The following is a 25,132-nucleotide window of genomic DNA, read 5'->3' as shown; positions in this document are numbered from 1 at the left end:
CAGTAATGGCATTGTGGTTAGGAGAATTTATCCTGTTAATAGTTTTTAGGAAATTGACACTAACTTGTTTTAAGAAAAGAGCCAGAATATCCACGATATACTTTCAAATGGTTCTGAGGAGGAAACAAGTAGAGATATACAGGCCAAAAAACGGAGAAAAAGTAACACATTAGGAATTCCTGGTATCTGGGACTTGCTTCTGAATAATCGGGTGGGGGGGCAGGGTGGGCAGCAGAAACGGCCCAGGTCGCAGCGTGCCCGTGCTCGGTGACAGCAGCCTGAGGCACCTGCTGGCGCCTGACTTCTGCAGGGCCTGAATGAAGCGCTGGCCTTCATTTGAATCATTCTAACTCTGCTACAGCTTCTGAAGCACAGCACCCCAGAACTTGCATTCCTAGTTCTATTTTACTAAAAGGCTCAAGAGTAGGAGCCCCTGCTCTGCATGCAAGTCCCCCTGCGGCTCACCCTCCCACATGCGGCACTAACCTGTGTTACTCGCATTTTTAGCAGCTTCCAAGGAATCTGAAGGAGCCCCATCTGAAAAACTAAGATCATATATTTCAAAGTGTTAGTCTCCACAAAGTTTCAAGACAGACAACATGGCCATTTTTCTTATCTAACAAGAGCCATTGTCAGCTGGAGCATCGAACGACACCTGACTCTAGTAAGCAGAGTCCATTCTGCCTTACCTGTTATCTGCCATCTGAATGTCTTTATCTCCTACAAATTAAAAAAAAATGAACATTACTAAATATTCACAAACAAAAACATTTCAAATGCATTCTTCTAGCAGTGATTTTCTGAGATGAGGATGAGGACTTCCCAAGGAGGGGCAGGGGGGAATGCTCTGGGGCGCTGGGAATGTTCAATGACCTTGAATGGGGTACTGGTTACCTGGATACATACACTCGCCAAAACTCATCAAATTATACAAACTACATGCCTTTCAGCGCAAGCATATTTCGCTCATAAAACATTTCTCTTATTGGCACTAAAATGACCAGATTTCGGAATAATGACAATCAATTTTAGCTTGTGTTTATAGCAAGTTTCAGAAACAGAAACACATAAAAATAACAACAACAACAAAGAAACAGAAACACTTATTTATGGTAGGTCAATTGTTTTAGAGCAATTCCAAACATTTACTGCTGTTCATATTGTTTTTAAAACTGTAACTCACATGATGAATTTAAAATTTTGTTTATTCCATATGGTCTTTTTTTTCTTCTAGCAAGGCACATTTATTTCGGATGGTCTTTTAATACTCAGAACCACTCTTTAAAATAGGTACTACCACTATAGGCATAAAAAGGTTAAGGAACTGCCTCAGAGTCACAAAACTGAAAATACCTGGGACTGAATCTACGACTTCTACACTGAAGATGCAGTGTGTAACACACTCAGCATGATCCACTCTTACAAGACACATAAAACAAAGACTATCTCCAGATCAGGGGACTGTCTACCCATAAAAGGTGGGTTCCAAGACATTTACTCCTTAGAGACCTTGATATTAACCCTATCCAAATGCACAGGTGAAAAGAGTCAGGCTTGGTGATCAAGCTTCCTTAATCCTAGGTGTAGCGCACCCCCCCCCCCCGGGGGCGTTTTCAGGCTGACAGCTGATAGATGCCTCCTTCCTGGGCATCTGAACAAAGCAGAAACCCCCTAATCAGTGCCCTGGGGTCAAAGAGAACAATAACCCTTCCTAGTTAGGAAAAACAGCTCCAGTTGGAAATTATGAGCTACAACTATTTTAACTGCATCTTGTTTCAAAATAAAACATGCTAACTATTGGTAGCTCAGTCAGCAAAGAATCTGCCTGCAATGCAGGAGACCTTGGTTTGATCCCTGGGTCAGGAATATCACCTGGAAAAAGAAATGGCAACCCACTCCAGTATTCTTGCCTGGAAACTCCTAGGGACAGATGAGCCTGGCGGGTCCACAGGGTGGCAAAAGTCGGACATGACTGAGCAACTAAACTACTACCAACTATTTTAAGAATTGAAAATAGTACATAAATGTTACATTATCTTTTTCAAAAAGCTAAATGATTTAAGCAAATGAAAACCAGCAGTGGGAAAACACCCTCCAAGGGTCCCCATCACCTCCTGCTGAGTCCAAAGTCGCCTGACACAGAAGCCCGAATCCCCATGCTTCCCAGCTCAGAGCCCCTAAAGCTGGCCGCATACATGCAGCTACACCCGGGCGATCCCCAGGCTTATATTCTGCAGTTTCACATACTGTAAATGCAAAACATGAGACAGGCAGTCTTCAACACGACATCTGATGACAGCACTGTAAAAGTTAACACACTCGGCTTTCACCAGCTGTTACATACCAAAGCCTTTTCCCCCAGGATGTACCTCTGGTAGTGTCCACATGAAGACATCTCAGTTTACAGGGCTTCCCCCTTCCCAGGTTACTCTTCACAGATCAACAGGAGAGTGTGCCTGCAGGATTCCTGGGCCAGAGACTAGGGATGGATTCGATACCTGCTGCCAAGTTGGTTACTCACTGAAACCAATGATGACTTGGCTACGGAAGTCAACCATCCACCGCGTCACACACACACACACACACACACTGGCACCTTCTGTGCTGACCACACACAGCACCTGCTCTCTGCTGCAGGAGCCTAACTGACAGCTTGACAGACAGGGTCCCACTTTCACCACCCCATCAGGCCACACCCGACGCCAAGCCCTTCCAGCTGGCGAGGGCCTGCGTAAGGCACCTCCCCACATGGACTCTAGCAGGGAGGCGCACCCCAGGGCGCAGAGGATGCTGAGGGAGGGCAAGGTGAGGCACCTAACCCGAAGTCACGTGGCTAGCACGGTGTGTTTCTGCCAGTCTAGAGGGAGGTAAACTGAGGCAGGCCCGAGTCACCAGAAACAGTCTGTTCCGGGAAGAGTAGGGGAACTGCAGCTCGGGACGCACGTGCTCAAGGGAGCTACCGGGGAGCGTGCTCCACACTTGGGTGGGCTGCTCCGATGGGCTGGATGATAAACGCTCACTGAAACTAGCCCCACCATCCTGACTTCGTTTTCTGAGGAGCAGGCCCATGAGATTCTCCATCTCACAACTTTCGGCTCCATTTGAAAGTAAACTCCTCTCACACTCCTCCTTTGGATCAGACTTGCAGAGAGCGCAAAGTGAAGGTCAGCCTGACCATGTGGGCATCTCGCTCGGTCAGGTCAGAGGCACTGTTGGCCACAAGTGGACACTGTGTCCCTCCGAGCTGAGGAGGACCCCAGAGATTTCACCCCATGGCAAGCAGATACGCGGCCTCATTTAAACAACGGAACAACAGAATGCTTATGTTCCTCTGATATTGTCATTTCAGTTTCCATGGTCAGTTGAGCTCCAGGATACGCCTTTACTTTGTAGCTACAGATGGGAAAAAATAATTTTATTTTGTACATACACCTAGGAGAAAGACTGCTGCTACAAAACAGAAATTTACCTATATGGATTATACCCATGGCCAAACTGCACTTAAGGCTACTAACTGAAATAAACTTCTCAACCTGTTTCCCCTGCTTCCTATACTTAAGAGGTCAAAAACAACCCAGGTCCCAGAGGCCCGGCCCGTTTCAGATAGCTGTCTGTTATTATCTTTCATCACTTTTAGTTCCTGTGTTCCTTTCCCTCATTTGTTAACATAAATAGAGCCTTCTTCCTCTAGCCAGCCACAGGATCCCCCACGCTATGCAGTGTGGAGGTTTGGGGCTGGGTAGTTTTCAAAGACAACTTCTGTTAGGCTGTCTACATGGGTCTGTTGATATTGAAAAGCTCTGACACAAGCATTCAAAGTAAAAGGTGTGAATCAGAAGAATCCTAATGACCTTTCCAAGTTCAGCTGCTCCGCCCCACGGGAACAAGCCCTCGGTAGGTCCCATACTCCCAGCTCGTCCTGTCGCCCCCTTCTCCACCTGTCTTCAATCCCTCCCAGCATCAGGGTCTTTTCCCATGAGTTAGCTCCTTGCATCAGGTGGCCAAAGGACTGCAGCTTCAGCATCAGTCCTTCCAATGAATATTCAGGACTGATCTCCTTTAGGATGGACTGGTTGGATCTCCTTGCAATTCAAGGGACTCTCCAACACCACAGTTCAAAAGCATCAATTCTTCGGTGCTCAGCCTTCTTTATAGTCCAACTCTCACATCCACACATGACCACAGGAAAAACCACAGCTTTGACTATACAGACCTTTGTCAGCGAAGTGATGTCTCTGCTTTTTAATACACTGTCTGTTTGTCATAGCTATTCTTCCAAGGAGCAAGCGTCTTTTAATTTCATAGCTGCAGTCACTGTCTGCATTAATTTTGGAGCCCAAGAAAATGAAATCTTGACACTGTTTCCATATATTCCCCATCTGTTTGCCATCAAGTGATGGGACTGGATGCCACGATCTTGTTTTTGAATGCTGAGCTTTAAGCCAGCCTTTTCACTCTCCTCTTGCACTTTTATCAGGAGGGTCTTTAGTTCCTCTTCGTTTTCTGCCACAAGGGTGGTGTCATCTGCATATCTGAGGTTATTGATATTTCTCCCGGCAATCTCGATTCCAGCTTGTGCTTCATCCAGCCCGGCATGTCACATGACGTACCCTGCGTATAAGTTAAACAAGTAGGGTGACAACATACAGCCTTGACACACTCCTTTCCCAGTCTGTGGTTCCGTGTCTGGTTTTAACTGCTGCTTCTTGACCTGCATAGATTTCTCAGGAGGCAGGTAAGGCGGTCTGGTATTCCCATCTCATTAAGAATATTCCACAGTTTGTAATGATCCACACAAAGGTGTTAGCATAGTTAATGAAGCAGAGGCAGATGTTGTTTGGAATTCCATTGGACCATTTTCTATGGTCCAGCAGATGTTGGCAACTTGATCTCTGGTTCTCTGCCCTTCCAGCTTGTACACCCAGAAGTTCTTAGTTATGTACTGCTGAAGCCTGGCTAGAAGGATTTTGAGCATAATCTTGCTGGCATATGAAATGAGTGCAAGTGAACAGTAAATTGAACATTCTTTTCTTTTTAATTTATTTTAATTGGAGGCTAATTACTTTACAATATTGTAGTGGTTTTTGCCAATTTTGAACATTCTTTGGCATAACACATACCTTAATTTAAAAATACTTAATTGCTAAAAATATGGTAACCATCACCTCAGTCTTCAGCAAGTTGTAACATCAAAGATCTCTGATCACAGATCACCATAACAAACAAAATAATACTGTGAGAATTACAAAAGGTCACAGACACATGACATGAGCCAATGCTGTTAGGAAAATGCCATCAACTGTCATGCTGACATAGAGTTGTCACAAATCTTCAACTTATAAACAACACAGTCTCTGTGAAGCCCAACACACGAGGTACACCAGTGTGATTCAGCTTGTTGAGCTGAAGCATCCAAAGGTAGGGATGCAGTCTCAAGAATCTCACACACTCAGCACAGAATTTACCACCTTCATGCTTCAGTTGGGAACCGTTAGTCAGCAAACTATGGAAGAGCAAGGCTCATTCAGGAGATTTCTTGTAAGCAGGGCCACTTACAGTGAGGGGCCACTGTGACCCCACCAAAGTCAAGTCACAGGAATCTCACCAGAGGAGGGGAGATGGGGAGCAGGCTGAGACTGTCACAGTGAGTGAGAGGGAGGCACGCAGAGACCGAGAAGACTTCAGAGGGTAACATGGCCTGCTGAGAGGTGCGGCATGGAGGGGGAACGCCACAGTCTCAGTAGTCTCAGATGCAAAGACCCAGCCTTTGCTCAGAGGGCAGCAGCAGGCACCACTCTAAGACATGGGATATCCTCAGGCCAGGATCTAGCTGTGGGCAGCAGTAACCCAGGGGTCAGTTTTGGATAAATATCCCGAGGGCATTCCCTTCCTTCTCACACACAATAAGGAAATGGGGTAGCTGATAATCTGTGTATCCAAGGTTCGGTGGATTTATTAAACTTCTTTCAAAGGCTAACTGTCGTGTTGGAGAAGACTCTTCGAGTCCCTTGGACTGCAAGGAGATCAAACCACTTAATCCTAAAGGACATCAACCCTGAATATTCATTGGAAGGACTGATGATGAAGCTGAAGGTCCAATACTTGTGGCCACCTGATGCGAAGAGTCGACTCATTAGAAAAGACCTGATGCTGGGAAAGACTGAGGGCAGAAGAAGAGGACAACAGAGGATGAGATGGTTGGATGGCACCACCAACTCAATGGACAATAGTCTAAGCAAGCTCTGGGAGGTGGTGAAGGACAAGGAAGTTTGGCGTGCTGCAGTCTATGGAGTTGAAAAGTCAGACATGAGCAACTGAACAACAACAAAACTATCCTTGTCATCCCAAACAAGGTCCGATTTATTGCTCTTTAGAAAGGCATATAGGACTTCCCTGGTGGTCCAGTGGTTAAGACTGTGCACTTCTACTGCTGGGGGTGTGGGTTTGATCCCTGGTCAGAGGAGTAAGATCCTGTGAATTGCATGGTGAAGCCCCTTTCCCGTCCCCTGCCCAAAAGATATATAAGGGCACAGTCATTAAAGAGAAGTTTGGAATCCAACTGCAATAATAACCCACTAGCCAAAGGAAACCCCGTTAACTGACACTTGAAGACTCTGGAGAGTTTAAAATGCCTTGAGGTCTATCACGATCTGGGTGTATTCTCTGCTCTGAGATTAAATGTCCTAGATATCAAACATGTGTTTGGACAAATTGCAGTTTTTCCTCTGAGACCTTACATCCCTTAATGGCTAAGATTTTTAACAGGTGAACAATGTCTTTTTGTGGAAATTTTGGGAGGGCGAGCAAAGCAGCAAACCATCTATACATTGCAGTAAGGTGGTACCTCCAGAGAACTATATATGTCATTTAAGCAAGCCTTTAAAACCTGTGAGAAGGGCTTCCGTGCTGGTCCAAAGGTTAAGACTTATCCACCTGCCAATGCAGGAGACATGCGTTCCATCCCTGGACTGGGAAGCTTCCACAGGGCAACTGAGCCCGCGCACCACAGCCGAACCCACGCTCCGGTGCCCTTGAGCTGCAACCACTGAGCCTGCGCCCCGAGAGCCCCTGACCCTAGAGCCCAAGCGCCACAGGAGATGCCACCATAACGAGAAGCCCACGCACCACGAGACAGGAGCCCCCACTCGCTGCAAGCAGGAAAAGCCCACAAGCGGCAACAAAGACCCAGCACAGGCCAAAAACAACTTTTTAAAAATGGCTTAAAAAACAAACTGTGAAAAAGGGAACCTCAGCAAAGCCCCCGATGCATAACTGTCCAGGTACATTGTTGTCCTTCCCAAGCAAAGGCTGGAAGTTACACTTATCAACAGGAATACAAAAAAAAAAAAAAACCACTACGTAAGTTGCCCACAGTGAAAAAGTTGCTTCCTGTAGAGATGAACACCAATAATAGCACGTGGGGGTTAGGGGCAGCAAGGAATCACAACGCTGCTTGCCGCCCAAGGCCCTGGACACACCCCGCCTGGGTGGTCAGCTTTCTGACAGGTCAACGGGCTCGACAAGGACGAGTGCACGGCCCAGCGCAGCCCAGTCTGGGACAGAACCGGGTCCTGAGCACCGAGAGTGCGGCCCCAGGCCAACCAACACGGGAAGGCCCTGTCTCCCCCGCCTTCTCACCGGCAGGACGGGGCAGCCCGCGTGTCCTCTAAGGCTGTGGGTTCTCAGAGGGTTACCACTGTTTGAATTTCCGATTTCAGCAACCCGTTCTCCGAGGCCAGATCCACCGTGCGTCACCATCTTCTGGAGCTGTCTTTCTTTCGGTGTCATCTTCAGGGATCCAGGCCACCTGACTGGCCAGACTGACAAGACCAAGGTAGACACTGTCTCCAATTCTACACAGGTTGTTCCAACAGGGCAAGTCTCTGGTTAGGTCTCTTACAAACATGCAATTAGAAACCACCTCTGTGGGCTCAGCATCGGTAGAGAAGCCTGACTTGGCCCTGAGAACAATGCGGAGCCTGCTGTCATAGCTGCGGACAGACACGCATGCCTCTGGGTGCACGCCGGCCTCGCACTCCAGCTCAGGGACTGGGGGCCGGCTCCAGGCTCCGTGCAGGTTTTCGGCTGTACCGCAGCTTGGTCACATCAAAGGGCCAGTAGTTGGTTTTGTTTAAGCTTCAGGGATCGTTCAGGGTTTTCTCAGCTGGTTGCCCTGGTCCAGCGTTAGGCCTAACTTATCTGAGACAAGCACACGGACTGACACAGGCCGGAGGGACCGGGCTGGCAAATAGCGGTCACAGGACTGAACTCCTCCCCAGGGCTAAGAGGATGCTATTACCTTGGGAAAGTCCATGCAGCCCTAAGCTTGACCTTTGTCCATGGGGTGTAGGAAACCTGCTACGATTGAGTAGGATCCTCAGATCTGATTTTGAAAGGGAAAGTTTTAATGGGCTTGGCTGGTGAGGTTTCAGTGACAAGAAAGAAAGGAAGTTCGGGTAAGGGGCAGGGAGGATAAGGAGGCAGCAAAGAGAGATACTGGAGAAGGAAATGGCAACCCACTCTAGTCTTCTTGCCTGGAAAATCCCAGAGAGAGAGGAGCCTGGTGGGCTACAGTCTGTGGGGTCGCAAACAGTCGGACACGACTGAGTGACTAAGCAGAGAGATACAGAGGAGATGGGGCAGGGGTAGGAAGGACCTCAGCTCACACCAAGGAAGAGGCCTCCGACATTTTACAGACCCACCTCCCACTGTTTACCAGGTTCCATTTGGAAACAGCGTTTGGTAAGGAAGCAATTGTATGATCCTGAACACACTTAGAAGGCTCCAGAGAACGATTACAATAACGACTCCATGTGGATGGTTCAATCTGGTAGCTGCAGTTTTCTAACTTGGAGAAAAACAAGTTTGGGGCGAGCAAAGGTTCCTTGGAATTCAGTTATCCTTAGTAAGACTGATCCATTTAGTTAAAAATCTGCATATTTGTTAGTGGAAAGATCCTTAAAAACATCCAAGTCCCTGAAGGGGCCACCTTTAGAACCTTCGGATGACTGGGATCCCGCTGCTGGATTCAGAATGAAACAGCGCTCACCAGACCACCTGTCCCTACCCAGACCCCAAATACAGTCAGCGCTGATCCAAAAGGAGGGGCTTGGGATCCGAGGGGAGACTTCCCAGATGAAGTCACGGCGGCCTGCGGGAGGAAGGGCACCTGGGGCTCGCTGGGGCCCCCTGCTCACTGGAAGGGGTCACTCCGTGGAGGGTGTCTCCTCTGGAGCCCACGTCTCACACCATGCAACGACCACCTACAAGAAAGGGGGCAAACTGAGGCCAGCCCGTTACCAGAAACCGAGTCTACTCGCGAGAGCAGCGCTGCACGTGGACGCGCAAGCTCAAGCGAGCGACGGGCGAGTCCGCGGGCTGAGGGCAGGCTGTGTCTGCGGGCACAGAGCGCAAAAGGGGAAAACCCAGCGAGGAGCCGTGCGGCAAGTTCACTGACCTGACGGTGGACAGAGCATGCTGGCAGATGCCGGCTGGTTAGAGCAAAAGGCTCACTCTTCTGCAAATTGGCAATTTCGGGAAGTCAGTCTCATAGTCTTTAACCGTCACCTTCCTGAGGGCGCAAGCACGAGTTTCCCATTCGTATCCTTTGATTCCATTTCAGATGAACATCCTTGCAGATTTCAAACTCAGAGCCTGGTGACCCTTCCCCACCACCCCCACCGCCCACTTCACTTCCTGCTGCCACTCCCACCGCTCAATTCAACACGGCTGCTGCACTGTTGGAACAGGTGACAATCCCCCGCCCAGTCAGGGTCGGGGCCAGCACTGCAGCAGCACCCCAAGACACCCCCGTCCACAAACAGAGAGCAAAACACGCCCCCGTCCTGCTCACCACGCGGCAGTCTCAAGGACTGAAACGGCAGCCGACGATAAACATCTGGCAATGGACAAACGCCCTCCTGCAGGACAGAGGTCAACGAGGTTCACCTCCCCACAGGACGCGACCACTCCAACGTGACCCCACACGGACACAGACATCCTATTTTGGGTGACGCAATGACAAAGCAGCTAAACCCAACAGAACATTCCCCATGCCCCCAGAAGGTGCTAAATCAAGGAAAGAAAAACAAACAAGGAGTTTAAAAAATGGAAAACACTTCAAGGTCAAAACACAAAGCCAGAACTCAACACTGAATACAAAGCACACACACAGTAATCTGGTTTTGATCTGGGTTTGAAAACCATTCCTATCATTTCCTAGCTGTGTAATCTTAGTTTCAACATCCATAAGCAGGGCCTACGTGAGAGGCAGCCGTGAAGAGGGGATGAAACACAGAAGGGCCCAGGACGTGATCTACTCCAGGCCTCTCTCGACTGTTACAACTACAAAATGTTGTTAGATCCTACTTCCCGCTTGCCACAAAACCTAGAAACCAGGGTACTTTGTAAACATGACCACCCTTATCTGAGAAACAATAACCTAGTATAGTGACCCGTTACAAACACGCGGGAGTTCAGTCAGTCAAGCTTCAGCACCACTGTTTAAATAAAACTTTCTCAAAATAGAAAGTTATAAGGAATTACCAAATTTGCAGGTTTAAGAACTATAACCATCTGTTTGTTTTAAATGTTAGCATAGTTTAATATTAATTTTATGAAAACACAGATCCAAACCTCATCAAAAGGATCTCTTACTTTTAAAAGGCAATTAAGTTGAAATATGAAAGGAATACCAGGCAATAGAATATTCTAAAATTTCAAAAAAACATAGCAGTTCAGTTTCCCTTCCAGGGTCAAACAAAAACCTTGAGCCTCTAACTCTAAATCTGGATTGGCATGCAAATTTCCATGATTACACAAATGAATATTCTGCTATTTATATAAGACACCTCACAATTCTATTTATGGATTAAACTTATTTTTTTACCCCAAACTTTTCATAAGGGAAAACATTTTGGTTGCAAATTATTCAATATAACTTTAAATTCTTAATTTTTAACTGAAAACATTTAGTGCATAGAGAGTAATTCCGCAATTTCAAACTGGGCCACTGTCAAGAGACAAGGTGTGAACTGGGGAATATGGTCGCCCCTCACATAACCAAACCTGTTTATACATGTATGACCTATCTTAAGTCAAAGGTCTTCAATATCTTCCCATAAGATAACTGAATGATTAAAATGAACTTAAATGTAATCCATATATTTCTGTAAGACTTAGAATTTCAACAGAGTCTATAATTCTTATTAAACGAGGGTGGCCGTCAAATGAACCCCACAGCACAATCACTTGGTTCACAGGAAAGTCTGAGGGCTGGTGATCCCGCTCTACCCACCTGAGGTGGAACCCGGGCAGTCCTCCAGGACTCCCAGGCCACATTCTGGCCCAGGGCAGAGGAGCCACTCTATTCCAAGAAGGAATCAGGATACTACCCAGGACATCCCAGTGCCTCCACCCACAAACCCTGGCCCCTGCACAGAGCCTGATCAGCGGAGTCTGTCACTGCACTCCTTAGTTCAGGGAGCTAACTGTGCTGGATTCACCATGCCAGCCGGTAAGTGAAAACACCTCTCCAGTAAACAATCAGATCACTTATGTAAATAGCTGAAACAATAGAAAATGTCTTTGTAAATCAACAAACTCTTCAATATACTTGTAATCTCTTAGCATTTAAAAAAAAATTGTCCAGGTCCTAAACTCATACAAGTAGTCTTAAAATTATGTTCAAACTGATTTCAAACATGTGTAATGACTGACAATCTTACATGCACTTTTTCTTTTGTCATGATCAAAAAATTATTTCAAAAATCATATATAGTACATGTTTACAGATGAACTAAGACTGGCAAGTAGTTAATTTATGTCACCAAGTGTTAGTTATATATGGGGGAACTACAACTTCTGTATATGTCTGAAGCTTTTTATTAGCATGTTTTTTAGAAAAAGAACGGATAAATGATTCAATGTAGCTGAAGCTCCAATTCTCTGGTCACCGGATGCAAAGAGCCAACTCACTGGGAGACTGATGCTGGGAAAGACTGAGGGCAGGAGAAGAGGATGAGATGGTTAGATGGCATCACTGACTCAAAGGACATGAACCTGAGCAAACTCCAGGAGATGGTGAAGGACAGGGGAGCCTGGCGAGCTGCAGTCTATGGGGATGCAAAGAGCCGGACACGACTCAGCAGCTGACAAATGACCCATGTCTGCCTTCCCACTGAAGACTAAGTCCCACGAAGGCAGAGATCTAACTCCCTGCTCAACGCAGCCATCCCTGGGTCCAGCACAGGACGAGGCAGAAGACCAGGACCAAGCTTTACGCCCCGCTGCCGAGGGACGGCCTGCCCACGAGCTGCCTGTGTGCAGCCCGACACCAGCGACCCTTCGCACTCGAAGCCTCTCCTAGGCAGGTTCTGAAGACACACAGGAAGTCGCCTCTGTCCACGAGACAAGGGGAGACTGTCTCTTCAGAAGTTTGCTGGAGATCAAGCCCTCAGTTTTCACAAAGAAAGTAAGAAAGTTTCCTTTCCTTAACCAAAACAGTCTATTTTTACTGGAGGCACAGTGGTTCTTCATTGCTATAGCTCTAATTTCCTCCTCCTCTCTCTTCTCTGCAATTCTTTGTATATAACTGAATGAGTCAAACATTTAAAAATTTTCTTAATCCGAGGTCTTGTCACCTTGTCAGTAACACTGTCTCCTCTATTTCAAACTGCAAACACCCAAGTCCCTATTCCTTCTCTCTGCTCCTGTTCTCAAGCGCACTGACCACTGTCTAACTTAACTGTCTCCCACTGAGGAAATACGCGAGGGCAAGGTCGTTCATCGGTTTTGTTCGGTGCAATAAAATACCCCAGTACTAGAACCCTAGAACTACCTAGCAGAGAGATGTCATTCACGGATGAACAGATACAAGGCATGGAAAGCTACTTCACGGTAACTGGGTAAACAGCGCCGCTTCTTGTTGCTGTTTGCCGCCTAAGTCGGGGTCCAACTCTCCTGCGACGCCATGGACTGTGGCCTGCCAGGTTCCTCTGTCCATGAGAGTTCCCAAGCAAGGATACTGGAGAGGGCTGTGTTGCCATTTCCTTCTCCAGGGCATCTTCCTGACCCAGGAATCAAACCCGCATCTCTTGCATTGGCAGGCAGATTCTTTACCACTGAGCCACCTGGGAAGCTGGATAAACAAATACTAATGTTTTAGATTAGAACATCCCCAACTTCATTCTTAAAACCTGTGCACGTGTTTCAATTGTACAGTCGCTCTTTCTATCACACCACACAACTATTACACAGAAATCATCTTAGCTTGTTTTCAAACAGGCTTTTGGGGATAAGAATAAAATGCACTCTGTGTGTGTGTGTGTGTGTGAGTTGCGTCTGACTCTTTGCAACCCCATGGACTGTAGCCCACCAGACCTCTGCCCGTGGAATTCTCCAGGCAAGATTACTGGAGTGGACTGCCATTCCCTTCCCCAGAGGAACTTCCCAATCCAGGGATCAAACCCTGGTCTGCATCGCAGGCAGATTCTTTACCGTTCATTAAAAAAAAAAAAGTCTCACAGATCCAGAATGGAAGCACCTTTCATAACAGCTGACAGAGTACATTTTAAGAGGAAAATTAAGGCTACACAGTGAATTGCCAAGATCAAAAGGCAGAGTTCATGAAGTGATCTTTTGTAGTTTTGCCCCTATAGAAATACACTGCCTCTCCTATTACTAAATACTCATGAAATTTAAAATTCAATGGCAAACAACGTAAAGGGGCCCTGCTTTCTCTGAAGAGAACAGGGCAGAAAACCAAAGGCTGTCAAACAAAAACAAATACACAGCATCATAAACTACTTCTTGAAAACTCCATTAACAGTCTAACACAAAATTCTTCACTATCCATTAGCAAGGGTAGTGCTCAAGAAAAAATATATCACAAGTGCAGTTTAGGAAGGCAAGTGTTCACTGAACTAGGAGACAGTGTGCAAATTAAGCAATGCTGGAGGAGAGCGATTACCTGCAGTAACCCTGCACCAGCTACTTTCTACTTCTGAAATCACCCCAGTGGTAGAGCAGTCTAAATAAGTAATATCAGCCTTTTATTAGGTTGGTACAAAAGTAATTGATGTTTTGGATCCTGAATTTTAAATGACTATAACTAGGTTCAAACACATCTTTATTAATCAAAATAAAAACCATTACAACCAACTCATTTTTGCCAGTGAGAAATAAGTTGGTTTATTTCTCTAGAGTAAAAAAATCTGTGTTCAGGATTTAATCAACTCTTGGAAAGCATTTTCTGCCTCCTGCTGGCTGTGCAAGTGCTTTCCCGGCAAAAAGTTGTCCAGATGTTTGAAGAAGTGGTTGTCAGTTGGAGACGTCAGGTGAATATGGTGGATGAGGCAAAACTTCGTAGCCCATTTCGTTCAACTTCTTAAGTGCTGGTTGTGTAACATGAAGCGAGAAGTTGTTGTGGAGCAGAATTGGGCCCATTCTGTTGACCAACGCCAGCTGCAGGCACTGCAGTTTTTGGTGCATCTCGTCAATTTGCTGAGCATATCGCTCAGATGTAACGGTTTCGTCAGGATTCAGAAAGCTGTAGCGGATCAGCAGACCAGCGACCAGGCCCTTTTTCTGTACAAGTCCGGCTTTGGGAAGTGCTCTGGAGCGTCTTCTCAGTTCACCAACTGAGCTGGTCATCGCCAGTAGTTGTATAAAATCCACTTTTCATCCCACATCACAATCTGATTAGAAATGTGTGTTGTTGTTAACATTATGAGAAGACGAAACATCAGAATTGCGATTTTTCTGATTTACAATCAGCTCACAAGGCACCCATTTAACGAGCTTTTTCACCTTCCCAGTTTGCTTCAAATGCCGAACGACTACAGTATGCTCAACGCTGGGCTCTTCAGCAACTTCTCATGTAGTTGCAGGAGGAACAGCTTCGATGATGCTCTCAATTGTAGTCAACTTTCAATGGCCGGCCACTACGCTCCTCATCTTCAAGGCTCTGGTGTCCTGAACCACCAATGCACTGTACTAGTCAGCACTTCCTAGTTGTCGATGCTGCAAGTTGTCTCTGCTGCTCTACAGCCCATTTGAAGTCAAATAAAAAAAAAACTCTCGAATTTGCCTTTTATCTAATATTTCTACAGCCTAAACACAAACCACAAGTCATTAGCAAAAAACATAAAGAAATGCACATTAAAATGATGTATAACATTTCACATTTATTTTAGAATATATTCCAATATCAAACAGCAGAGTCAACAATGAAAACCATAATTACTTTTGCACCAACCTAATATTAAACCGTAACTACTTTTGCAACAATCTAATACTTTGGCCGCCTAAACATCTCTTCCTTTAAAAACACAAAAAAGTAAGCACTCTCCAAACAGCAGTACCAGACCAATCTCCCAACAAGCTCCTCAACACCGCCTTATTCAAACATGCCATCACTCAGAGCACCGGTTCTTCCCTGTTTCATATAGCTGATGGCCCTTCAGGGCTTTGGGAATTTAAACCACCCACTGGCCCACAGACACTATCCATATAAAAAAACAAAAAAAACACACCCTTGGTTCTCTGGCAAAACTTTCAAAAAGTACAACACAATCTTAAACCATTTTAAAACTGTGGACAATAAACAAAAAGGAAGAAAAGTAATTGAATGTAAGTAATTTTGAATTCTATTAGCCCATGTATGGATTTACATTTGAAGTCACACCTCCTGAAGCTAGGAGACTATTTACTTGCTCAAAAAAAAGGAAAGGATTTCAATTTCAACCCTAGTTGGCCAGAAGTTGCAGACATGGAATTATTAAGGCTTTCAATATTAAGAAGCTAGTAAAACCCTGACAGGTTAAAGGAAATAGTAAGATTCAAGCAAGAATTCACAGGCTGTAATGCACTGATGAACACATACCAACTCTAAGCCCTCAATTTCTATGAAATCATGATCTCAGATTAAAATCTCTCAACAAATAATATCACAGAAGGGTCTGATAATCTAAATGGTCAATTCACAAAACTACAGTATCTGTACACTTTTAGAGGGCAACAATCCTAAAACCTAAGTATCCTTTCCAGAATTCAGTTTACTAAACCTATCAAACCAAAAGTGATAAAATCAACTATTGCAAAGAATTCAATTTCTCCAATCACTATTCTATACAGTATTTTCAAAAATAATGCAAAAGTCACAAAAGTATTTAGATGCTAATTTGAAATACAAAGGCACAAATAACAGTGGACATTCTGAATTAGTAACACGGGTCAAAAAAAGACTGCAAAGTAGTACAGGTGTTAAGAGCACTACAGTGTTGAAATTATTTTATATAATTATAAATAACTATTTTGAGAATAATTATTCTCATCATTCCATGAGAAGAGACCTCAATCTTCCAGTGAAAGCTTTCCTAAAAACTTAAAACAGTCACATTTTACCTATAAAATGATCTCCCTTTGTCACTATAATTCTATAGGAAATTAAGTCTTGCAATGGTATTTTTATTGATCAAGTCTTCAGTCAATCCTTCCAAATCTCAGAATAGGATACTTTACCTTCAAAAGATGAAAGAAAAAAATTTCCGTTACAAAACAAGTTAAAAAAAAGCAGCTAATAAACTGAGAAAATTCATTTTCTAGCATTTCTTTCTCCTGGCAACTCTACCTTAACAAGTTAACCACTAATAGATAACACTAATGTTTAAGCCACCTTCCTCTACTTCAGCACTCACTCAATCTTTTAAATATATTCCTACTCGTAACATCAACTTTCTTTCTTGGAAAGTCTTTTTTATGTTAGCATATTATTTATCCCACTACCTATCATTAATCACTGTCTGTAATCATTGCCAGATTCTACTATGGAAAGCACTTAGCATTCTGTGGAATCACAGAATCTGGAGCTGGAAATAATCAACCAGCTTAAATCCTCAAAAGCTAGACTTCAGTTAGGCTCAGGGCAATAATAAAAACAACTTATTAAGACTGTTCATCCTCTCTACAGAGAAGCTGTAATGTTAGGCAAAGTTCCCAGGTGGCTCACTGGTAAAGAATTCACCTGCCAATGCAGGAGACGCGGGTTCAATCCCTGGTCTGGGGAGATCCCACATGTCGTGAAGCAACTAAGCCAGCGCGCCCCAACTACTGAGCCTGTGCTCTGGAGCCCAGGAAGCACAACAACGAAGCGCGTGCCCAGAGCCCCAGCTCCACAGCAAGAGAAGTCAGTGCAGTGAGAAGCCCGCCCACGCCCCTCACTAGAGAAAGCCTTGTGCAGCAATGAAGGCATGGTAGGCCTAAACAAATTTAAAAAAAAAAAAAAAAATTTTTTTTTAAACAAAACAAAACTGCTTGCATTTTAACCCAAGTTCTGTCACCCTGCACACACCACTTTACTTAACCCTCTCAGGGCCTCAAGCTTCCTGAGTGGTTACAGGGGAAAAGAACAGTGCTTATCTCAAAAGTCACTAGACTTCTGAAATGAGTCAACATAGGCCAAGAGACCTAGTGTGTAGGACAACTATTAATCACTTAAGAGGAACAGTTATTTTAAAAACAAGACAGCAATTTTAAAGACAACTTTTACGTTCAACGACTCATTCTGAGAACTTTCAAGTGCCTATTCTAATACTTCGCAGCGTTGCTGTCGTTGTTCAGGGCCTTGGTTGTGCTCAACTTTTTGCGACCCCGTGGAATGTGGCCCACCAGGATCCCCTGACCGTGGGATTTCCCAGATGAGAATACTGGAGGGAGGTTCCCGTTTCCTTCTCCAGGGGATCTTCCGGACCGGGGATCGAGCCGGGGCCTGCTGCACGGACAGGTGGGTTCTTCATCACTGAACCACAGGGACAGGTAACGGGGCGGGGGGGGGTCCACATGAACCATCGGACCGCAGACAAGGGAGGGTACGACCGGCCAGGAACACGACCCCCGCCTTCTTCGGGGCCCAAAAGGCTTCATGCTGAACCCAAACTCGGAGTCACTGCGGACGGTGGGAAGTCTGATCGCGACTGGACAGCCCTCTGCTGGGACGCACAGAAAGCATTCGGGAAACAGGACTGGGGAGGGAGGGAAACGGGGCCAGGCAGTCAGGTTCCAACAGGCAGCCCGCTGTGACTGCCTTCACCATCTCCGGACGCGCCGGGCTCGTCGGCCGGCCGCGCTTCGCCGCCTGCAGGATGACGCGGCCGCGCCGGCCCGTCCGGTTCGCGGCGCCGCCCGGCCCCGACGACCGCCAGGGTCACTCAAAGTGCTGCCGCGCCAGCAAACCCGGGCCCGGAGTCCGCGGCGGCCGCGAATCGCGGTCGCTCCGCCCCGGGGAAGGGCTCTGGGGCCGAAAACAAAGGCCCCGGGCGGCTCCGCGTCCCCCCGGGCACTCGCGGCCCGGCCCGCGGCCTCAACCTCCCCCGGGACGTGGCAGGGCCAGCGGGCGGGCGGGCTGGCGGGGGCCGCGCGGGAACAAAGCGCTCCTGACTCGGGCCGCGCGGACACCTGCCGCCGCCTCCCGGGCCCCGCCCGCTTCCCCACGGGCTCCGCTCCGGCCCGCACGCTCCCCGCTCCGGACGCTCTGGGCCCGGCCCCGCCCCTGGCGCCGCGGCTCCCCGACACGGCCCCCTGCGCGGCCCCCGCCAGCCCGAGCCCGGCCCCGGCCCCGGCCCCGGCCCCGCCGGCCCCCACAGACGCGTTACCCGGCCGAGCCCTCGCCGCCGCACCTCACGCCTCCTGCGGCAGAAGCGGCAGCCGTCTGGGCTTCACTCGCTCCGGGACTGCGCCGCCGTGTCCGCTAACAACGCCGCCGCCCATTGGCCGAGTTCGCTGTCACCGCCCTCCTCGAGCAAAGCGGGCTGCTATTGGACCAGAGCGGCGCAAATCCGCTAGGATTCGGCACCGCCAGCGATGGCCAATCGGAGGCCGTCCCGGAGACGCGGCGCCTAGACCCACGCGCTCATGCAAATAAGGGCGTGTGACGTCACCGGGGCGCGCGCCCGCGTCCTTCCGCCTCTTTAAGGGGCAGGGGCGCGAGAGGCCCACGTGGAGAACGCTCACTGCTGCGCATTCGTCTTTGCAACCCGGCGCCTTCCCTTTTGCCCCCGCCCCCCCACCTGCGCAGTGCACTCTCCACCCCAATCGCCCAATCCCTGACCTGTGCAGCCCCCCACCCCCGACTCGGGCGCACCCCTCTCCCCTCCCCAGCACCCCGGGGGCCTGGGCAGTGGATAGGATTCCTCCCTCGCCCCATGGTACCCCGGGTTGAGCTCAACTCGCAGGAACGCGCGCTGACCCCGCCGACCTCCGCGATCCCCTAGCCCAGGCCTACCCCCTCAGGCCCCCAGGCTCGTCCTGCCTGCAGGGCTTGGAGCGTGGAGTCCCCTCTTCCTTCCCCACCCTACGCCGCACACTCATGGGCTCTCCCAGGACAGCGCCCAGGCCCGCGTGCCCAGCGTCTCAGGCTGGTTCTGGCCTGGCTGACCGCCCCCCGCCCCGCCCCCGACCTGAGGAAGGGCTGGGCCGCTGGGGCTGGTACCGACCCCGGCCTCCCCACCACACACTTCAGGAGAACTTAAGCGCTGGAGTGAGATGAGATGACAGTTAGGTGGAAACCGACATCCCACAGGCCCCGGCTTCTGAGTGTGTTTCTGGGCGCTCTCTTCAGTTGAGGGATCGTTTTTGTCCCTTTCTTCTGAAACTTTACTTTTTTTGAATGAGGCTCCTCCTGAAACGGTTCTAACTTTGAGCAAGTTTTATGAGGGGAATGTTGGAAACCATCTAGAGGCTCCTGTTGGAGGGACTATTAAGGACATACAGTCAGTAACCACAGGGTGGCTAGCGGGTGCCCAGGTGTGACCCCCAACGCGGGGACCTGCATCTGTATTGGGAGCAGGTATGGGATCCCAAGCCTTACTTGGCTTTTCTGACTTTTCTGCAGTGACCTTGCTTTGCTTTTGGTAAGGATGGGGCAGAGCTGGGGGAGGAGGCATAAACTGCAACAGAAAAGAACCCCAGAATTTTCAGGTTTAGGGGTCTTCCTCCTCCTGTTTAATAAAGACTCATATTCACGAGGCCACTGAGTCTGGCCCTGCCCAGATGTTGGGGGTTGGTGCAGGTGGCAGGGAGCTGATGGAGTGCCCTCCCCCCACCACCACATCAGCACTAGTTGGTTGAGCAGGCTGTGGGCTGACCGCTGGACCTGGTCCTTGCTCCACTGACTGCAGTGAGGCAGCCTGTCCTTCCCCAGGTCACTTTAGTGAATTGGTGGGAAGGTGGACGACCTTGTCCAAAGCCTTTCTGTTGGTAGCAGGACTGAGAATGCTGTCCCAACTTCCTGTGGCTGCCACAACAGAGGAACACAAACGGTGGGGCTTACAAAACACAACCACCTTGTTCTGGAGGCAGGAAGGCAGGATCAAGGTGTCACAGGGCTCAGTTCCCTCCAGGGGACTCCCGGGGAGGATCCTTCCTGCCTCTTTCAGCTTCTGGAGGCTCCGGGCTGTGGCTGCATCTGATGGCCTTCTCTGTCTCCATAGATCTTCTTTAAAAAATAAAATCAACCCAAAGCAGGGGTTTAATTCCTAATGGATTGATGAAGTGACATTTTCCAGTAAAAGAAGATGAAGATCGTTTTGAGAAAGTCAGAATTATATGTAGGGCTCACGAGAAAGAATTAGAGTATTATCAGGAATCTTTTTAAAAGCACAAAAAGTTTTATTTAACATATGAGCAAACAGTTCAAAATATCCCTACTCAAGTTCAGAAACACAGTTCGTGCGTGTGTGCTCAGTCGCCTCTGACTCTTTGTGACCCCACGGACTGTAAGCCCACCAGGCTCCTCTGTCCATGAAATTTCTCAGGCAGGAGTACTGGACTGGGTTGCCATTTCCTCCTCCAGGGGATCTTCTCAACCCAGCGATGGAACCCCGGTCTCCACGTCTCCCACACTGACGGGTGGATTCTTTACCAGAGCCACCTGGGAAGCAAATGTATCAGGAAAACATGGCCCTCGTATTAGTCCTTTATTAATACAGTTAGTTTTTAGCCCTGTGCTCCAAAAATGATATCTGAAACATTATCTAATTACTATGCTCACAAGCTAAGCAAAGGACTTTATTTTGAAATTGAAAAACAAAAAATTAAAAGAATTACAAAGGATGCAACTTAATTACAAATTTTGCTGCATTTGTGTCTAAAGAAGTCAAATACTACTTCTGCATTAGGGCCCCTGGATAATTTTACATGAAACTTCTTTTTTAATGAGACTCTTTAGTCCAAAGAGTTTTAGGTGCTAGGATGGACACCTGACTGGCTGTCATCACCACTGAAGCAAAGAGATGTATTAACATGGCGCAGCGTCTGTAGGAGTTAACGGACAAACCCATAGAAGGAGGTGAAGTGGCTTTCTCAAGGCCATGTCAGTTAAGAAGCAAAACTGCTAGGAGTTGAGTCTATTCCATTTGGAAAGTAAATCATGACTCTGAATTTAAAGGGTTCTCTGTGCTGACTTTTCTTGCCCTTATTCTTGCAGATAGTTCTGTATTTTCAACTACCAGCGGCAAGGACCATCACAGTTCTCCAGACCCCCTACCTCCCTGTTTCACATCTGTATATGTATTCCTGTTTTAATATAATTTGTAAAATGCTATTTATTTGTGGTAGTGCTGGGTCTTTGTTGCCGTGTGCGGGCTTGCTGTAGCTGCAGTGAGCAGCGGCTACTCTTCATTGCAGGTGAAGGATTCTCACTGCGGTGGCTCCTCCCATGGAGCACAGGCTCTAGGGCAGGCTCAGCGGCTGCAGCTCGTGGGTCCTAGAGCTCGGGCTCAGTCGTTGGGGCACACTCCCTCAGTAGTTGGGACCGTGTCCCCCGCCTTGGCCGGCGGACTCATCCTGCACCACCAGAGAAGTCCCTGTGTATATTCTTGTTACAATGAGATTGTTTTGCCCACTTCCTCAAGGGCACTTTTGAAGCTTTTTGAGCTACCTTGGAACAAATACAATACTCTCTGAATACAGTTAAGTGTAAACGGCTATCCAAATTTTAGGTCTGATTAGTAGCTCCTTCTTTGAGATTACTCTTGCACAGTCCCGAGACATACAGCCTAGGGTGTGGCGTTTCTGTTGATCCTGGTTTTGCTGTGGCTGTTTTTAGTTAAGGTTGACTTAATGATAACATGATCAGCAGAATCAACTACAGCAGGGACAATAAGAGAAATCATCAAGCCCAACAAGGACTATGCAACTTGTGTGAGATATTAATACATTAAAGTGGAAATCACAGGATCTCTCCAGTGGTCCAGTGATTACAACTTCGTCTTCCACCACAGAGGGGGCAGGTTCAATCCCTGGTCAGGGAGCTAAGCTCCCACCTGCCTCACAGCCAAAAAACCGAAACATAAAACAGAAGCAGTATTATAAAAATTCAGTATTAAAAAAAGAATGGTCCACATAAAAAGAACTTTTAAAAAAAGCACACAGCACTGGGAAGACCCAGAGGGATCAGGTAGAGAGGGAGGTGGGAGAGGGGATCGGGATGGGGAATACATGTAAATACATGGCTGATTCATGTCAATGTATGGCAAAAACCACTACAATATTGTAAAGTAATTAGCCTCCAACTAATAAAAATAAATGGAAAAAAAAAAAAAACCACACAAGTAAGAGACAAGTATAAAAGAAAGGTGGGCTATCCAAGTCGCTTTGTTCATCCAAAGACCGTAAGAGTGCTACTGCCCCACAACCCAGGGGGGGCGGTGTGTGTGTGTAAGTCCCTTCAGTCAAAGGTATTTCTTATTCTGTCTCCCCATTCCCCAGTGCAACTTCGCCCCTTAAAACCAAGCCAACACCTTTATCTGGGATTCAATGGAAGAAAAAGCAGCGTTTCCTCCTTAGATGAAAATGTTCTGTCGGACTCGTGGGGATGCTGTGTGTCTATATTGCACGTTAGGAGTGATGTAAAGTCTTGTCCGGTGTTAACTTTTGCCCTGAAAGTGTTAAGTCACAGTTTTGTCTGACTCTGTGTGACCCTATGGACTGTAGCCCGCGAGGCTCCTCTGTCCATAGAGTTCTCCAGGCAAGAATACTAGAGTGGGTAGCCATTCCCTTCTCCAGGGGATCTTCCCAACTCAGGGATGAAACCCAGTTCTCCTGCATCGCAGGCAGATTCTTTACCTTTTGAGCCACCAGGGAAGCCCCAAACTTTCGTCCTCCCTGCTGACATTGGGACCACTGTTCCTTGTAAATCACGAACCATCCAGAGTCACCCTGTCTGGGTTTATGATCTTGAGAAAGACTTTCACCTTCTTGGACAGTAGTTTCCTCATCTGCTAAAGAGCTGAGTGAGCTTTCAGACAACCTTTTCGTGCTAACATTCTGTGACGCCAGGGAATAGTTTAATGCAGGCAATGCATTAATATGTAAAAACATTTTGCTCAAGTGTCTGTTCTGATGACCCCAGCCGCATTCCAGGACCTGCAAATAGCTCAGGGTGGCTCATGGCAACTAAAGATAGTGTCTGGAAGTCCCACTGGGCAGTGAGCCCAGGCTGGTGCCCCAGGGTGCTCGCTGGGCCAGGCGGCACGCCGTGTCCCCGCCTGCCCATGGGTGCGACGGGCAGATGTCGGGCTCAGAATGATGCCAGTCTTGCCATCCCAAGCCCCCTGCCTGGGTCTGATGTCTCAGATCTCGGGCCCTGGGTCTTGGATTCCCCAACGGAAGCAGGAGCTGGAACCCCCTGCTGCTGGCCTTGTCTGCAGCGGCTCTTTGGAAAGTGCACCAGGTCTCTTCTCGTCTCTTGTGAGATCAGGCAGCCATTCTCACCTGCCTGCACTCTGCATTTTCTGCCCTGCTCCCCACATTACAGCCACAGATGGATTTAAATTAAGCAACCTGGCCCTGGAGGGGACCCTGGCCCTCGCCTCTTGGGGGGGCCGCTGCTCACTGAACAGCCCCCGGGCTGGTAGAAGAGAGGAAGCCTGGGTCCCAGAAGCACCCACGTGCCTCCCCAGGGTGGTGGCACCCAGGTCATGATGCTCTCGTGACACAGACACATGGACACGCAGAGGAAGTGGAAAATCGCAGTATACTAACATCAGAAAACATCCCGTCTATTCTGTGCAGGGAAAGGGGTGCCCGACATGGGGTGTATCTGTAGACATATACCCTTAGAGGGAAGGAGTCAGGAGCTTGTCCCCAAAGTGTTACAGGCTCGCTCAGAGATGGCCTTAAGAAGACACTCAGTCGCTATTTTGTTCTGGTAGTTTTCTGCATCATTTGATTTTTTAGAAAAACATCTGACTGTGTGTCGGGTCTCGGTTGTGGCGTGCAGTCTGTGATTTTGTCCTAGTCTCAACTGCCCTGCCGCATGTGGGCTCCTGGTTCCGCGGCCAGGGATGGAACTCGCATCCCCTGGCATTGCAAGGCAGATTCTTAACCCCTGAACCACCAGGGAAGTCCCAAGATTTGATTTTTAAACTGTGACTCTCTACTTTTTTTTTTAATAATGAAAACGTGAAAAATTTCTCTTTGCGGAGAAGCAGGAAGACTTTGGGTTTCCCAGGTGGTGCTAGTGGTAAAAAACCCACCTGCCAATGCAAGAGATGTAAGACACGTGGGTTGGATCCCTAGCTTGGGAAGATCCCCTAGAGGAGGGCACGGCAACCCACTCCAGTGTTCTTGCCTGGAGCATCCTATGGACAGAGGCGCCTGCGGGCTGTGGTCCACTGGGTCGCAGTCGGACATGGCTGAGCAACTGAGCACACACCCACACAGGAAGACAATTCTGGCTCTTAAAGCTGGAAAGAGGCTTCATACACACACACGAAGGAAACAAAATTTTACTGGTGAATTGATATTTTCCAAGTTAAAAAAAAGTTTTTCACCTCACCTTGTTCCAGAAGGTTTTGCAGTGGCTTGTGAGGGTACAAAGACCAAATGCAGAGGGGACACCAAGGACTCTGCTGACCAGGCTGCGGGGGGGTGGCGAACCTCCTGGGCCCCCCCACACCCCTGCAGGCACCCTGGCCGGGGCCCGCCCCCCACTCCCCACCCCATCCTTTGCAGCTGCAGGGCAGGACTCATGTTCTCCACTAAAGACAAGAGGGTGAAGGACCTCCCTGGCGGTCCAGTGGTGAAGGCTGTGCTTCCAACGCAGGGGGCGTGGATTCAGTCCCTGGTCACGGAC

The 25,132-nt window shown here is 48.0% G+C and overlaps 1 protein-coding gene across 4 annotated transcripts in view; it reads right to left on the bottom strand.

Annotated features, from left to right (window-relative positions):
• Positions 1-18,767, bottom strand: part of NAP1L4 (nucleosome assembly protein 1 like 4) — a 48,029-nt gene extending 29,262 nt beyond the window's left edge. For 2 of the 4 annotated variants that reach the window (XM_065938004.1, XM_065938001.1), the window contains exons 1-3: positions 18,675-18,767; positions 690-720; positions 487-545 (exon numbers count right to left, since the gene is read on the bottom strand). In XM_065938004.1, coding sequence (XP_065794076.1) covers positions 487-545; positions 690-703 — 73 coding nt within the window. In that variant the 5' untranslated portion in view covers positions 704-720; positions 18,675-18,767. Of the gene's footprint in view, positions 1-486; positions 546-689; positions 721-16,404; positions 16,522-18,650 lie in introns of those variants that run through there. The other 2 variants (XM_065938002.1, XM_065938003.1) reach the window with 2 other exon arrangements.
• Between the last annotated feature and the right edge of the window lie 6,365 nt (positions 18,768-25,132).

This window comes from Muntiacus reevesi, chromosome 5, assembly GCF_963930625.1.
Source record: "Muntiacus reevesi chromosome 5, mMunRee1.1, whole genome shotgun sequence".
NCBI classification, from domain to species: Eukaryota; Metazoa; Chordata; class Mammalia; order Artiodactyla; family Cervidae; genus Muntiacus; species Muntiacus reevesi.
Note: the sequence above shows the minus strand (reverse complement) of the source record. Positions and strands in the feature narration are given on the sequence as shown.